This window comes from Eptatretus burgeri, chromosome 11 (assembly GCF_056783735.1).
Source record: "Eptatretus burgeri isolate ZD-2024b chromosome 11, Ebu_testis_v1, whole genome shotgun sequence".
In the NCBI taxonomy this organism is placed as follows: Eukaryota; Metazoa; Chordata; class Myxini; order Myxiniformes; family Myxinidae; genus Eptatretus; species Eptatretus burgeri.
Genome location: NC_140971.1, coordinates 49,563,579 through 49,580,439, shown reverse-complemented (window position 1 = coordinate 49,580,439; position 16,861 = coordinate 49,563,579). Strand labels below are relative to the sequence as shown.

General features: G+C 42.0%; 1 protein-coding gene across 6 annotated transcripts in view; it reads left to right on the top strand.

The window, feature by feature from the left end:
• Positions 1–16,861, top strand: part of MEGF10 (multiple EGF like domains 10) — a 425,111-nt gene that overhangs the window by 291,839 nt on the left and 116,411 nt on the right. For all 6 annotated transcript variants that reach the window (XM_085846391.1, XM_085846390.1, XM_085846392.1 and 3 more), the window contains one exon: positions 4,367–4,613. In XM_085846391.1, coding sequence (XP_085702517.1) covers positions 4,367–4,613 — 247 coding nt within the window. The remainder of the gene's footprint in view (positions 1–4,366; positions 4,614–16,861) is intronic.

Sequence of the window (16,861 nt, the reverse complement as noted above, 5' to 3'; positions counted from 1 at the left end):
ATAAAAAATCGAATCAATTCTTCCACGTTACACACCAAACATGTCCACCATGTTTCATCCGAATCCGTGCACAACTTTTTGAGATATCCTGTTTACGGACAGACAGACAGACAGACAGAGGTGAAAACATTGCCTCCGCCAACCTTTGGTGACAGATGTAATAATTGTTTTTATGTTCAGGGTATAAGTGAAAAAAAATTGAGATCTTAATATGCCCGATTTAGTGGGGCAACTTAGCTAAATATAGCATAACAATTGTGCATTTTGTGAGGAAAGCACCAAATTTGGCACACTAGTAGCCTATAATATTATGAACAGATTTGGATGTTGGGCCATCTCAAATTCAGCCACTGATGGCTGTGGCAGCCATTTTCCACTGCCAACAAAAATTTTGAGATGGCCCAATATCCAAATCTGTTCATAATATATTAGGCTACTAGTGTGCCAAATTTGGTGCTTTTCTCACAAAATGCACAATTGTTATGCTATATTTAGCTAAGTTGCCCCACTAATTGAGCTTTTGTAATGATCTCTTTTCCACGTCAATTAATTTGCGAGTTTGTGCATGGCTTTTAGTCCTTTGATCGATCACATTTGGAGCTCTCATGAATTCGATGACTTTTTTACTATACTTCCCTGTAGGACTTTAATAGCCGATGTAGGACCTAACCACGAGCATTACGTCCAAGAAGGCTATTGCATTTGATGCACTTTTGTAATGCTTGGGCAATGCAGCGTGTGCACCTCAGGGTATTTGAGGCACGGACTCTGTACCCACGAGAATCTTGAGGCAACAGTTGGGAAGTGGAACCCCTGATGAAAGGAGAGCTGCCACGACCAATTGCCTTCCGGGTCCACTTCCGAAAACCCTTTGGACTAGGATAACTGCTGTCATGCCCCACATTCTCATGACCTCTCAGCCCCGGCCTACCCCTACTTTCCACTGCCTCTCTCCCCAACAGCCTGCTTGTAATGCACCACCACATGCCTGCTGTCCCCTCATGGCTTCTCAGAAACACCACTCTGCTCATTGTCGGTACACCCGCCATCACGCTTGGCAGTCAATCGAGGTGAAGATGTGACATGTACTGAACGTTTTGTCCCCAAGTCCCCATTGGTGGTCCCAGCATGATTCAGAGCTAATCATCCTTTGTTTTTCACTGTTGCATGAATAATTTGTTGATGTGGGGCTGAGAAAATGGTTGCAAATTTAAATGTTGCCTCGAACATTCTGGATTTGAGACCCAAGAGTATTGCAAGATGTTTGTAAACAGTTAGGGTACAGATATTACAGGATTATTTGAACCAGCCTGAAATCTCATAGTGATTTTATGATAACCTTGGAATATACGAGAAATATGAATCAGTTACGTTGCAACTTTTTTTCCCTTAAAAAAGAAGCTTATCAATCGAACTCTCGTCCATCCCGCAAATGAGCTTACCAGTCTTTCTTCACCCCTTGCAATCCCTATCCCTCATCATGTCCATAATGGTTCGCGAGGTGATTCAACCAGCACTACGTAGCTCATACACATTGCATCCATAAATCGGAGAAATCACGGCTAACTGCCAGGGAGTTCAAATTCTATGCAAAAGAACAGTTCATTATAAGAGCTGTGCCATAGCGTATGAGGATTGATTTGGAAACGCAGACACAAACCACTTTGTTTGTGCCTGTCAGGTTTGTGTCACCCTACTTGTTTTGATTGATGCGAGCAGATATCCCATCCATCCTCCCTCCCCCCCCCCCCATATCACCTTGTGGTTGCACATGTTAAGTTTATTCCACCAGGATCTCCCATCTTTACATTCAGTTTCCCAAGAGGAAAATTATAATTAATTGGTTAAAAAAAACATTTTAAAAACACCAACAGATGGTCTTTCCTGGTTCTTAAAAAGTCATAAATAATGAACCTGTCCTTGAGTTTCGAATTTTCACTCGACATGCATTATTTTCCGCAATAGAGATATTTCAATCACTTGGCTTGTGATGATTGAAATTTTTTTCAAGTATTATATAAGCCCTTAAACTGACACTTCAAAGATTAAAACCTCATGAACTGAACTACCATGACTACCTTTAAAGATCACAATTATCTTTAATGACCTATTATCCTGAAAATTACTGTTCTGCTTATAGCATTGTTAGGTTTCCAGAATCCTAATGAATAAAGAGGTGGAATGTTGTGATATTCCGTCGTTGGCATGTAAACATCCATTTCCTTTCATTGGCCACATTAAACACTGCTCCACGAGTTGAGAACACCTTTTTTTTTGCACCTGTTGCACATTTATTTTTTTGATTTCTTATTAATTTTATGGTGTACATTTATCAGTTTATATCAGTACATTTATCCTGTCTGTTTGTCTGTCTGCTTGTTTATGAAAAGGATATCTCAAAGAGTTATGAATGGATTCTGATGAAACTTAGTGGACAGGCTGGATGTGTAAGCCACAATCGATTAGATTTTGGTGAAGATCCGGATCTGGATACGAGAGCTTTTTAAAATTCCTTGAGTGATTCACCATTGAGAGAGATAGGGCCAAATACGATATATAGCATGATATTTCAAAAATTTGTGGACGGATTGTGACAAAACATGGCTGATGAGTTGAGTTGGAGACAAAAACGAGCCGATTAGATTTTGGTGTGTGTGTGTGTGTGTGTGTGTGTGTGTGTGTGTGTGTGTGTGTGTGTGTGTGTGTGTGTGTGTGTGTGTGCTTGCGTGGCAATGACGAATGATCTGTATGCAAATTCGACCCGTCAGTGGGATACAATGCGTAAACTGTTCAGCCTAGCGGCGGTATGCACTCTACCGAGTGCCATTCCAGCTATTGCTGTTTTTCAAGGGGCATGACCTTGTCTTCTGCTGATTATAACTTATTCCTTCGCTCATTGAATTCCGGGTCGCTGTGATTTTCAAACACAGGTCAGGCAGGCTTATATCATTTCATTTGTACTGACTTATGATTAATAAGTCATTTGGTGCACTTTTATACTGTATGAATAAATGAGTGTGATGAATGTGTCGGTTCACAAGAGAGTGGGGGATATGGTTCCAAATGGTCTTTCAAAGCTGCTTTGCAGAGCAAATGAAATTTAGGTACCACTGAAGTGATGTTGCTGAGTTTATCACAGGCCATTATTTAGTTTCATCTCTGAAGGTAAAGTTTTGTAAGATTTTGCTTCACCGAGAAGTTCCTTTTTGTATTACGATTGTTAGATGTGTGTTCTTTGTTATTCGTTGATTCAAAGTTTTATTGTTTTAGTTATAACCAAAGATTAAACTACATCCTTGAATACTTGACTCTCTTTGTTCTGACAAATTAACTTCCTGCGATCCAAAATATCATTTTGTTTATAAAATATTCAGCCAAAATGACGCATTCCTTTTTGACGCAAAAAAATGACGCAAAAATCAGTCGCCGAAGGCATTGTGTTTTCGGGTTGTTCGTCCACCCGTGATGGGTTTTCGTTACCACGATAACTTAAGAATAGCTGAAGGGATCCAAGTCAAACTTGGTGCTAGTATGTATAATAGTGCAAAGATGAACTGATTAGATTATGGAGTTAAGTGGTAAAAAGTCAGAGCCCTCATTCGGTAAAAATTCTGTTACCGTGCTAACTTGTTATCGTGCTAACGTGCTAACAGTTATGGGATTTTGACCAAACTTGGTGTTAGTATATATTGTAATGCAAAGAGGAACTGATTATATTTCAGCATCAAGAGGTCAAAGGTCAGAGTCTGTTATAGGTTTTCGTGACCATGGACGGTTGAAGGCAACGAAGTCAATCTTTGTACAAGTATGCATAATGATGTAAACATAAACTGATTAGATTATGGGGTGAAGAGGTCAAAAGTAAGAGGTCCTGTTAGGTAAAAATTCTGTTAGTGCACTAACTTGTGAACCACTGATTGGATTTTTTACCAAACTTTGTATAAGTATATATTATGATGCAAAGAGAAACTGATTAAATTTCAGCATCAAAGGTCAGAGGTCATGTCAGGGAAAAATGTGATACTTGAGAGCAGCTAAAGGGATTTAAATGAAAATGTATAATGATGTAATAATGTCGGCAGAGACATATCGGGTTGATGTTGCGATGTCGAAGAATGCCGTTCTAGCTCTTTTCTTCTTTCAGATATGAGGAAACAAGAGACATAAACGTAAAAACCACAGAGAAAAAGGGTGTAGAAGGCACCTTGACCGAGATGATTGAGTCAAAATTATTTCAATATGCACCCTGTCATGTTTTTGCTCTTAGGCGTGGTGCAATGTTTTTAACCCATAAATACGATTTTACATCTAACTCCTGACACCCCTCCAAACTCTCACCCATACCTCCTCTCTTTATCCTGGCCAGGCTGTGACAGCACTCGCTGGGGCCCTCATTGCAGTAACCGCTGTCAGTGCCGTAACGGAGCACTCTGCAACCCCATCTCTGGAGCCTGCGTGTGTGCCGCTGGGTTCCAGGGCTGGCGCTGTGAAGAAATCTGTCCTCCTGGAACTTACGGACTCACCTGTCAGCTCAGCTGCAAGTGCCAGAACAATGCTCTTTGCGACTACATCACTGGCGAATGCCGGTGTTCTCCGGGATTCACTGGGGTTTTGTATGAAACTTTTCTTCCGAGCCTGAATCTATCTTTGTGCATGCTTCTATCATTTCACTTTAGAACTCACTATGCATTTTTATTAGAAGGCAGGGCATTTTAGTTAGTAGAAAGCTCTGAAATAATGAATAAAACATGCAGCTCGAGAATATTTGTAAGAGAGCATGTAAATGTTATGAAGAAGGTTAAAAGTTGTGCAAAAATGCACAGTGAAACCTTTTGCTCCATAATACTCAATACTCCACCTTTTTCCCCCAATATGCCTTTAGCATTACTACTTCCTCCTATTTTGTTATCCCCTCCCCCCCCCCCCCCGCCCACCACATCCCATCTCCTTTCCATTTTCTTTTCTCTTATCCAAAGTCCCCTACTCTTCTTTTATATTTCTATCATCATCATTATCTTCCCTTCCTCAATCATCTTTTTTTTTGCACTTAACACTCTCCCCCCCAACCCCACTTCTCATCTTCATAGACTACTTTTAATATATCAAATATGAAATAATGAGAGTAATGGTTTTGTTTTGTTCGTTTTTTATTCATCCACCGTTTTAGTGCCATGCCTTTTTATCAACAGTCAGGTTTAATCCCTCGTCCAAAATAAAGAACCAAATCGATATTCCGCTAAGTTGTTCCAGTTTTCGCAAATTACTGAGATATGTTGTAGCTCTAATGTATTCTAGAGTTTTTAAAATACTGTACACCAAACGGCGGAACTTCACAAATAAGTGTAATCCGATTTTCATTTCACCTTTTTGAATGGTTTGTGTGTTGTAAGTATTTTCCGAGTGATTTTGTGCTCCCCAGTTTTAAATCCCAAATGTAACAAAGCTAAACTTTACATTGTGTCCCAAAGTTATTGTCCTTCTCATCTTCAACATTCAACATCCTGCACAAGCCTTCGACACTGACTCATGAAAAAACAAAACATTTTTCATTTACTTTCCCCAAGTGTATTTTTTTTTCTCATAAATTTTCTTCATTAACTCTGCTCACTCTGGAATCTCTTGTGAAACTGCATTTACTTTATGGTCGTAGTATCAGACCAAAGAAGAAACGTTTATTAAAAGTCATATGGCCCATTGCACTCATATGACATTCCAAGTTCAGAAGAAGCAAACGGGCAACAAAATCCAATTGACAACAAAATTGTGGAATGGTACGTAGAACCTTGTCGACACTCTTGGTAAGCTGTGACCACCTTCCTTGTCCCATTCAATGCACTTGAAGGCAGAAGAACCTGACACCCTAATGTAGATAATTGCACAATCAAGAATGGCCTACAGAGTCTAAATTATGAGTGAAATCTCAATGATTGACCAAGATAGATAAATGTACATCCTTGGAATGCTGATGGAAACTAAAACTTTGAAACATCGATGCCGATACGGAATGTTTTGAAAGTCCAAATATCAATGTTTCATGTGAAATTTTGAATTTTTAAAGTAGGAATAATATTGAAATCGAATGTGCAAGAAGGGTTTTATTTTATGACTGGTATATTGTCGGAATAAAAAAATTAAAAAAAATTAAACTCCAACCAAGTAGATGGAAGTTTTTTTTTTAATATTTTCAAAACAACAACAAAATAAATGAGTAAAACCCCACACCCCCTGAAAAATACAGACTTTAAAATGGTGTTGATGTGGGATTTTGTTCTTTCCACATCAAAGCCAGAATGCAAATGGCGTTTCCCCACTGGATGGCCAAGCTCAGTCGCTGCTTGAACAGGACCAGTTGCCTTATATAGCCAATCGATGCAACGAGCCTTCTTCCGATATCACAAATAATGTTGGACCTAGATTGGCCATACGCTCCCATTGTTTCTATGGCAATTGGTTCAAATAAATAAATTTGGCTGAGGCCGGCGTATTTATTGCATTTCAGAACTTCCGCATTGGTGGCAGCCACTCCAGCTGTTGAGGCTGGATTGTAAACGTGTGATTTGGCAAAAGTGTCAATACAAATGCAATCTCAGATTAGGCTTTTCCCATTCTTGTATGGGACAATAGTCAAGCCATCTGGGCAGGTGTTTTCACCAATGTCAACACCAAGGGGTTCCAGGACAGATGGTATCCCTGCCCCATAAAGGGCACATTGAGACTACGTTGTTTAAGGCTGAATGACTAAAAGATGGACCAGCACCGAAATGGCATGACAGACCATGGTGTCCAAGTGTATCCATCATACTGCCGCATTGACATTTATGCCACTCACAGACTGATGCTCCAACTCGTAGTGCAACCGCAACCCGTAAATACTCAGGGTCAAGCTGTGTTCCCAAAGACGGAATAGGGACTGCGTGGAGCCACATCCCACTTTTTTGTGGCTGCAGCCAAAAGACGGGCTCTGGTGACCTGATCCACACTGTTCAACAGGCTGACAAAAGACACTTTTGCCACCTCAACGACTCATGCTTTTTGGCTATGCCGGAACAGACCTTCGGGTTCACAAACACTGGTATGGGCTGAACTCCATGACAACACCGCTGCTGCCAACTCCCCCGTTTGAACCAAACCGCTTATGCGGAACAGAACGGCATCACCTAAGGGGTGGACTGCCAGCAATGAGGAGATGAAGCCAGGTAGAGTGATATCAATTGCCCTCCTGAAACCCAGACCTCCCTGCTCAACTGGGAGCATAGCTTGCATCCAAGCAGAATTGTTAAAAGCAGCATTGGAGATTTTACTAACAGTTTTTCAAATGGTGTGGTCAAAAGCTCCGAGCTGTGCACCATTCAGGTAGGAGGGAGACGCACACAATATGTACAGGAGCTTTGGCAGAGCAAAACAGTTTTTGAGCAGCACAAATGCTTTGTGCGCATCAATTTGCACCAGAGGGCCTTCCATCTGGATCAAGTCGCTGTGCGTCTCAGTAACAGCTTTGAGCGAAAGCCTTGGGGATATCGGAGCACCAAGAAGAGTACAGTCATTGATGAAAACAATCTAAATATCAGGGAGCACTGCCTTAAACATGGCCTCAGTAAGCTGACAGTCATCCAGCAGTGCATGTTTCAGGATGGTCAACTCGAACTTGCCACCATTGATCTCGAGGCCAATGTCGGTCAACCAGGCAATGACATTCTGGAGGTCAGCCAGCACTTTCGCAGGTTCATCCCCAAATGATGCGTCGTCAAGGTACCATATATTGAACTCTGATTCAACCTCCCTGGCTATTGGGCTAATGCCCAGTGAAAAAACGACCTGGCCCAGAGGGGTCACCCTGTTGCTGTTGCTGAATAAATGGCCTTGTTGCCATAGAACAGATCAGAAGGCTGGGCGTATGTCTGCCTGATGAGTGCATAGATACTGGGGGTTTGCCTTTGCACTTCAGACAAAGAAAAATCACGCCTCAAGCAAATTAAATGCATTACGTATGTCGATCTTGAGAAAGATGTGATTAGGAGGTGGATTTGTCAGATCAAGTGTGGCAGCATGCGCAGCCGCTTCACACCCACCTTTAGTTTTATAGCCCAACTGGACAGGACATAGCTCAGCCCCCGAGATCTTCAGAAAAGGATCGGACTGTGGCTTTGGTCACGAGAGCACAAAGTATTGCCCACAGCAATTGGACGAACATCATTGTCCTTCTTGGTTGGAGCAAGTAAATTTGTACCAAAAAATAACAGGATGCCCGGCTTTGGAAACCTCTTTCCACAGAACCATATGAATGAACAAAGTAAGAGAAGAGAGTAAGTGGCACCCGTATCGGCAGATTCCTTGCCTAAAAGAGCCTGAAGATGTCGTGGTCTGAGCCCATCGGGGCCCACAGCCGACCCAGATGGAAAAGGTTGACCGTGATTCGGACGGAATGCACAGAGAGAACCACCGGAGTGGCTAATTCACCATCAGGCACGGCCGGAAGGTTGAGGTCAGGCAGGGCAGTCGGGTGTTTGGTGTTGAGGGCTTTGGTTGTTTTCGCTGATTGTGGGGTATGCCCCTCACAAGATGTCAACTCTCTGATGGCCCCCTTGATATCCATATCGGCAAATTTGGCTTTCACCCTTCTGTTGATAAGTTTAAAGTTGTTGGCTTTACAGGGGTTAATTGTGGAGTTGCCAGAAATAACGACTGGAAGCGGTGGCAGGACATCCATTGCCAAAAAATCAGCCACCTGACGCTTGACTTTAGAAGTCAATGAGACATCGGGGGAGTCCGGAGCCTCTTTATTGGGTACCCTAAGGCCAAGGTAACAAAAAACAAGGAGGCGATATCAGGCCAAGCAGGCCTGGTTCTCGAGGACAACGTCACAGAGTAGTTTGCCAAGAGCATCAGCGACAGGGATACGAGCACCCTTGGGTACTTTACGGAGTACCCTAAAATTATGACATCTCTCAATAAGTAGGTGGAAAAGTCCGTTGGTTGGGTCAGGATAGCTATGGGGTGGGGGTGGGGGGGCATCGGAGCAATCCCAAGGCAGGCAGGGCATGACCAATTGGACATAAACACCGCCGCTTGATGGCCAGACAATTTAACACACAAGTAATGGGAATAAAAATTACATAAATGGCACTGAAAGGAACGCTTCCTCGTGTTGGTGAGCTTACATTTTGAGCATATAGGAGTAATAGCCGAGATGGCCATCCCGGTGGCCACCAAACACACGTTACTGTCATTGCTGGAAAAAGCGGCACCACCTGTGGCCACCGAGCCCCCGTCGATATCAACACTGGCTTCAGTCGCACTGCCAGTGGCTGCCGGCAGCCCATCGCTGCCATCACCTATGCCGGCACCACTTGCACTGGCTGCTGAAAACCGGACACAACTAAGTTTTGTATTGGGCTCTGCGTCACATAATCCTGCTGCTGCTGCTGTTTGCTTTCATGTCATAATTGGACGAAGGCGTGTCCAAGGAGCCACCTTGTTCCTCTACACCTTCTGCGAGCTTAGAGGATGTGGCTGTCTGTCATCAAATGTTTTACGACTTTGCTGAAGGCCAACCCGCTCATCCGCCGAGGGGAGGGGGGCTCACACGGCCACGTTGGTCTTCCTATGGCAATCCATCTCTTGTTTCATAGAGAGTGGAGTACTCGTGGTGATGTTACTCTGCCCAAAGTCGACCCACTCATCCACCATGGGGAGGAGGGTTCACATGGCCATCCCGCTCTTCCGTTGAAGATAGCGGAGTATGCGCGGCCATGTTGCTTTGACCAGGGTCATCCTGGTCATTCGTCGTTGGGAGCGGGGTTTGTACGGCCATATCACTCTGCCCAAAGTCATCCCATTTACCCACCATGGAACACAAAGTTCGCACGGCCATATCACTCTGGTCAAGGCCATTCCTCATGACCATTGGAGGGAGCGGAGTTCTCGCAGCCATATTAATTCAACTTTTGTATTGCTGTGTCCCAGGGGTGTCACAGACCTTTCTCACAGCATTAGCAACCCTGATAAAACTGTCTGACAGCCGCTCTTCCTGCAATATTGGGGGGCGAGGAAGCCTCTCGGGGTCGGCGTCATTCGGTACGTCGTTTAGCCACCCCTCGCCATGGTAATCTTGCACATAACTGTTGATAAACCTTTCGAGCTCCGTAATGTCAGGGGAAAGTCCACAAGGGCTTTCGGATGAAGCTTTGGAGGAGCCCCCTCAATCCAGGCTCTGTTGATCGGCCATATTGTGACGTCAACCCTGGACACTGCCAAAGAGCACAACTACACTTACCGGAATAACATAAATATATGTCGTTAGATGTCAATAATATATGATCTAAGAAGCTATTTTCTCTTATAATTATTGGTACCATATCTTCTCAATGGTGAGAGGAATGTTTGTCAATTTTGAAAACCCTATAATAGCTTGACTTGATACCTGAACATTCTTTCAAATCGATATAATAGGGTTATGATGAAATTGGAGACTGCCATAAATTTATAGATGAAACGTTGTCATGACTACACTTACCGGAATCATAATTTTCACGACCTTCGAAGATGAAGTGTAATATTACATCCAGGATAGAAAGCCGTGTGAAAGTCCTGGAAGAGTGAGAGATTTGGCTATATGGTTCCATCTCTATATAAACCACACCCAACTCAATCAACCCAAGATCAACTTTTCCACCAATCTCACCTGATGAGATGACATGGAGAGTGCGTGGCAGAGTGTAAAAGCAAAGGGTGATTCCAAATGAAGTGCACACTCTCTCATCCACACCACAGGTTGTCACACCTAGACAATAAATTAAAAAACATTGGGACTTTTTATTTAATTCCCCCACAGATTATGAACCAAGAGTGTTATCAGATTTTTCCAGAATGCAGTTAACTTGATGCTGAGAAATACATGCAACATTGTTTGCAAGTACATGTTTCTTCCTTGCATGTGTTCCCTGTACTTGTGGTGTAGGTCATGGTGCACATGGTGGGAACATGTGTTCCCTGTGCTTGTGGTGTAGGTCTTCGTGTGTCAATACCTCAAATAAATCCCAACTCTTTCGTGTTAAGGTTTTGCTTTGACCATCATCCCCCCTTCAGAACGCTTCAGCTTCTTTGACTCTTCATGCTTTCTTCGTGAGCACTAGACAAGGAATGAATGAACAAGTTATTACCTCCGGCACCGAAGGTGGATGGAGGTTATGTTTTCACATCTCTCTGTCTGTCTGTGAGCAGGATATCTCAAAACGTTATGGATGGATTCGGACGAGACTTGGTGGACAGGATGGGTGTGTGACAAGGACGAATTGATTGGATTTTGTTGACGATTGAGATCTGGTACGGATCCAGGTACGAGATTTTTTTTGATTTTAAACTGATTCTTCAGAATTGAGGGAGAGGACCAAAATGATATGTAGCATGATATTTCAAACAGCTATAGATTGATTCGGCCAAAACTTGGTGGGTCATTCGGGTCAATGACAAGAACAAGATGATTCGATTTTGGTTAAGGTATGGATGCAGATCCAGCCTGGCAGTGAGTTACAACAAGCCTGGTGCTGGCTTCGTGGTTTGGGTGGCTGGCTTGGGATCTTAGGGTTCTGAGTTCAAGCCCCTTTTTCTGTTGAATTAATACCAGGTGGGATTGACTCAGCCTGTCATCTTTCTGAGGTTGGCAAAATGAGTGCCAGCTTGCTGGTATTCTGTGTCAGAGTGGCGACCCATCCAGGATTGTGTCCAATAGCCAAGGAGACTGCTTAGGCAGCACCTACGCTCTGCACAGAGTATGGTTCCAATGGATGGATCCTTCTGAGGTTGGTAAAATGAGAACCCGTGTAATGGTAATCGGGACATTGCATCAGCAGTGCAGCTGTACCCTCAGCCAATGATGCCACCCACAGCCTTGTGCTGCATCTGAAAGAGGAGGAGGAGGAGTGGATCACAAAAGGTAAACTGGTCAGCCAGGCAGAGAGAGGTATGTGCTCTCCCTGGGTGCTATTCTAATTGTACTTGTTTTATGCCACCGCATCCAAAGGCCGGAGGCATTGAATTTTCAGGTTGTCTATTCATCTGTCTGCTCATTAACGGTTTTTTGTTACCATGATTACTTGTGAACCACAAAAAAGAGATTTCAACCAAACTTAGCAAAGGATGGACTGTATTACAAAGACGAGCTGATACAATTTTGGGTTCAACTTGTTACTGGTCGGACAACTTTGAAAATCATTTTGTAGACCGTAGCTTGATTTAGAGGCATCTGATCTTGTATCTTGTCTCTCCGACATATCATTATTCTCTCTCTCTCTCTCTCTCTCTCTCTCTCTCTCTCTCTCTCTCTCTCTCTCACTCTCTCTCTCTGTCTCTCACTCTCACTCTCTGTCTCTCACTCTCACTCTCTGTCTCTCACTCTCACTCTCACTCTCACTCTCACTCTCACTCTCACTCTCACTCTCACTCTCACTCTCACTCTCACTCTCACTCTCACTCTCACTCTCACTCTCACTCTCACTCTCACTCTCACTCTCTCTCTCTCTCTCGTCGGCATATCTATCAATGCATTCAAGTTCAAATTCAATTTTTTTATTCTAATTTTCCTATAAAAGAAGAGTGATAAATTTGGAGTTATGAGGTTTCCATGTGCTCAAGGTCATCTGTTTTCAAGAAAATATAGTGCTTTGAGTACATTTAATTTTCACTTGATATTTAAGCAAATTAAAAAAAAAAAACAAGAAGATAGGATTTACAGTGTGTTGTTGAAGGATTACTCATTTCAAGACTGTTGAAATGTTTGTCATCAAAGCCTGACTCTCAACAGCAGTTGCGCATCTGTCTTAATTGTTATACTGATTAACATAATGATGAGCCACCGTGATGTGTAAATTATTTTTTTCTTACATAAACTATGTGAATGGTAAATATGTTATATAAACATTAAAAAGCGTGCCTCAAATTTATATTTTCATGATAAAAATACCAAAACTGTTGATACAGTGAAGCTTAGATTTTCATTATCGTCAAACCAAAATTCGGATTCACCAACATCAAATAATATGAAACAAATTTGTTTATTTAAATATGTGTGTATATATATATATATATATATATATATATATATATATATATATATATATATATATATATATATATATATATATATTCACTTCAACAATGATCTTCCACGGTGAAGCGGAGTATAGGCCTATCACTATGGGTCTCTGTCTTTTCACGATGGAGGATGGCTTTGGAGGCCAACTTGGAAGTGTGTTTGTCCCAAGAAAGATAATGGCTGATAATGAGGCAAAAAGGTTTGATTGACTGAATTTGTTCAAGAGGATTTTTAATAAAGTAGCTGGGAGGGTTTGCCAGATTTTTCCTTTTGAAAAACGGAGTGAGAGTGTGAGATTTCTCAGAATTGAAAGACATATTCCAAGTGTTTGACCAGCTCTTGATTTTATCCATCTTTATTTTATCTGCTGTTTGCCTGTCTGAAGGATGAGGGATGTCCTGGCAGAGGGTGAAGTCATCAGCAAAGAGATAAAGAGGATTTCCCAGAGAGTCAGAGAGATCGTTGAGGAAGATTAAGAATTGGACTGGGCATAGAACACTGCCTTGGGGCACTCCAGCCTCGACAGGGAGAGGAGACGAAAGGATTCCATTGACAGCCACATGTTGGCTACGAGGGTAGAGGAAGTCAGTAAATAATGTGTGGAGTTGATCTTGGATTGCATTGGCAGAGAGCTTGGGGAGCATGGCGGGATGCCAGACTGTATCAAAAGCATGAGATATGTCTCGAGAGACAGCATTGATCTAATATCTGACATTGTGGGCCTCCCTCAATTGTTGGGAAAGCAGAAGCAGCACGTCCAAGGTGGAGTAGTTTTTGTGAATCGAAGTTTTTTTTTTTTTTATTCCAGTTCAGGCATCATCATCAGTTATGTGTTGATGAATTCATACATTTTTTTTGTAGTGCTTGCGACCTTTTAACCTTCTTTTTACAAAATCAGAGTGATGTATGTAAAAACAAAAAGATGCTGCAAGGGGTACATTTGTCGCATTGTCAATTAGCTAAGGCCTCAGCCTGAATCTTCGGTAAAATTGACTCCCAGAGAGGGTGATGGAGGCTGGCGACCGTTGCTGTGAATGAAAACTGTGCAACACTTTGTGGGATTGTATGCACAGCGATGTGAGGAGTTATTGAGAAGGCCCGATAGCTTTGTGATTGCAGCAGAAAAACAAATGTATCTCAGTAAGCATTTTAGTTGAGTTAAGGTGACAACAAGAGATGTTGAGCTATATATTTTTTAATTAACTACGAGACCAAATATCCACAAAATGTTGAAATTTTATTTCACAATCTCTATTTTCTCGAATATTTGATATGAAAAAGAACCTTTCATGCAATGAGGCAGACATTCTAAATAACGCAGTTAAATGGACAACACAAGGGAAATCTATTATGAATATTATGGAATGGATGAATACGTCTCACATTTTTGAATAAATTGCAGGGAACCATTTATTGCATTTGGTTAAGCGATCACTTAATGGGAGCCTCCATCTATTTAAATACAAGCAAATTCAACCAGTCGCATCGCTGATGAGAATACTAGGAGAGGGAGGGAGGGGGGAGGGAGGGGGAGAGGGAGGGAGGGGGAGGAGTGTGCTGCACTTTATAAAGAGGAGGGAGCAAGGAGGGGACGAACAGAGTGAGAGAGTGGAAGGAGAGGGGGCGAAGAGAGAGAAAGGTGAGGGAGGATGAGGAGCTTGCAAGGACAATGTTATGTTGTGCTTTTCCACACACACACACACACACACACACACACACACACACACACACACACACACACACACACACACACACACACACACACACACACACACACACACACACACACACACACACACACACACACACACACAGTGCCTTTGGAAAGTATTCACACCCCTTAAATTTTTTACATTTTCTTGTGTTCCAGCCTGAATTTAAAACGAACTAGATTTAATTTTTTTGGTCACTGATCAACACAAAATACTCCATAATGACAAAGTGTAAACATGTTTTAAGAAATTTTTACAAATTAATAAAAATGAAAAGCTGAAATGCCTTGTGTCAATAAGTGTTTAACCTCCTGAGTCAATACTTTGTTGAAGCACCTTTGGCAGCAATTACAGCTTCGAGTGTTCTTGGGTATGCCTGTATCAGCTTAGCATGTCTGGATTTGGGGATTTTCTCCCATTCTTCCTTGCAGATTTGCTCAAGCTCTGTCATGTTGAACAGAGAGTGTCAGTGAACAAGAATCTTCAAGTCTTTCCACCAATCGATTCTCAATGGGATTCAAGTCTTTGGCTGGGACACTCAAGTACTTTCACATTCTTGTTCTGAAGTCATTCCAGTGTTGCTTTGGCTGTATGCTTAGGGTCATTGTCCTATCAGAACATAAATCTTCGCAGTAGTCACAGGGCTTCTGCACTCTGAAGCAGATTCTCCTCAAGGATTTGCCTATATATGGCTCCATTCATTGTTCCCTCTCTCCTTACAAATCTCCCAGTCTCTTCCATTAAAAACCATTCCCATAGCATGATGCTGCCACCACCATGCTTCACGGTAGGGATGTTGTTAGATGGATGATGAGCTGTGCAAGGTTTCCGCCAGATGTAGTGCTTTGCATTCAGGCCAAAGAGTTCAATTTTAGTTTCATCAGACCACAGAATCTTTTGTCTTATGCTCTCAGAGTCTTTCACGTGACTCTTTGCAAACTCCCGGCATTCCGTCATGTGCTTTTCCTTCGAAGTGGTGTCTGTCTGGCCACTCTGCCATAAAGCCGAGATTTGTGAAGTGATGTAGAGATTGTTGTCCTTCCAACACGTTCTTCTATCTCAACCAAGCAACTCTGTTCTGTCACAGTGTTTATTGGGTTCTTGGTCACCTCTCTGACCAAGGTCCTTCTCGTCCAGTTGCACAGTTTGGTCAGGTGGCCAGCTCTAGGAAGAGTCTGGGTAGTTCCATATTCTTTCTATTTCCGAATGAGCTCACTGTGCTCTTGGGGACTTTCAACACTCTAGAAATTGTTTTCTCCCCTTCCACAGATCTATGCCTCCTCACAATTCCACATCAGAGTTCTATGTTCAGTTCCTTGGACTTCCTGGTAGAGTTTCTGCTCTGACATGCACTATCAACTATGGGACCTCGTATAGAAAGGTGTGTTTCTTTCCAAACCATGTCCAATCAATTGAATTGGCTACTGGTGGACTCCACTCATGTTGTGGAGACTTCTCAAGGATGATCAAAGGAAATTGGATGTACCTGAGCTCAATTTGGAGTGTCCTAGCAAAGGGGTTGAATATTTGTTGATGCAAAACATTTCAACTTTTCATTTTAAATCGATTTGTAAAAATATCTAAAAACATGTTTTCACTTTGTCGTTGTGGGGTATTTTGTGTAGATCGGTGACAAAAAAATGAAATTTAATCCATTTTAAATTCAGGCTGTGACACAACAAAATGTGAAAAAGTCGAGGGATGTGAATACTTTCTGAAGGCACTGTATATGTAATATATATATATATATATATATATATATATATATATATATATATATATATATATATATATATATATATATACATACACACAGGCACTTACCTACTTATGTCATAGAAGCGTTCCTGGAAAACATCATTTTAGTTGAAATAATGTAAATCTAAATTCAAAATTTTCAAAAAAAATTCAGATTAAATTCAAATTATTAAATATTATTCCAATAAAATACTATACATCGGGGTCTGGTCATCTTTTTTCATGAGCAGCACAAGGCTGCAAGCGGCATCATTGACTGAGGATGTGGCAGTGCTGCTGTTGAAGTGGTCCTGTAGGTTAG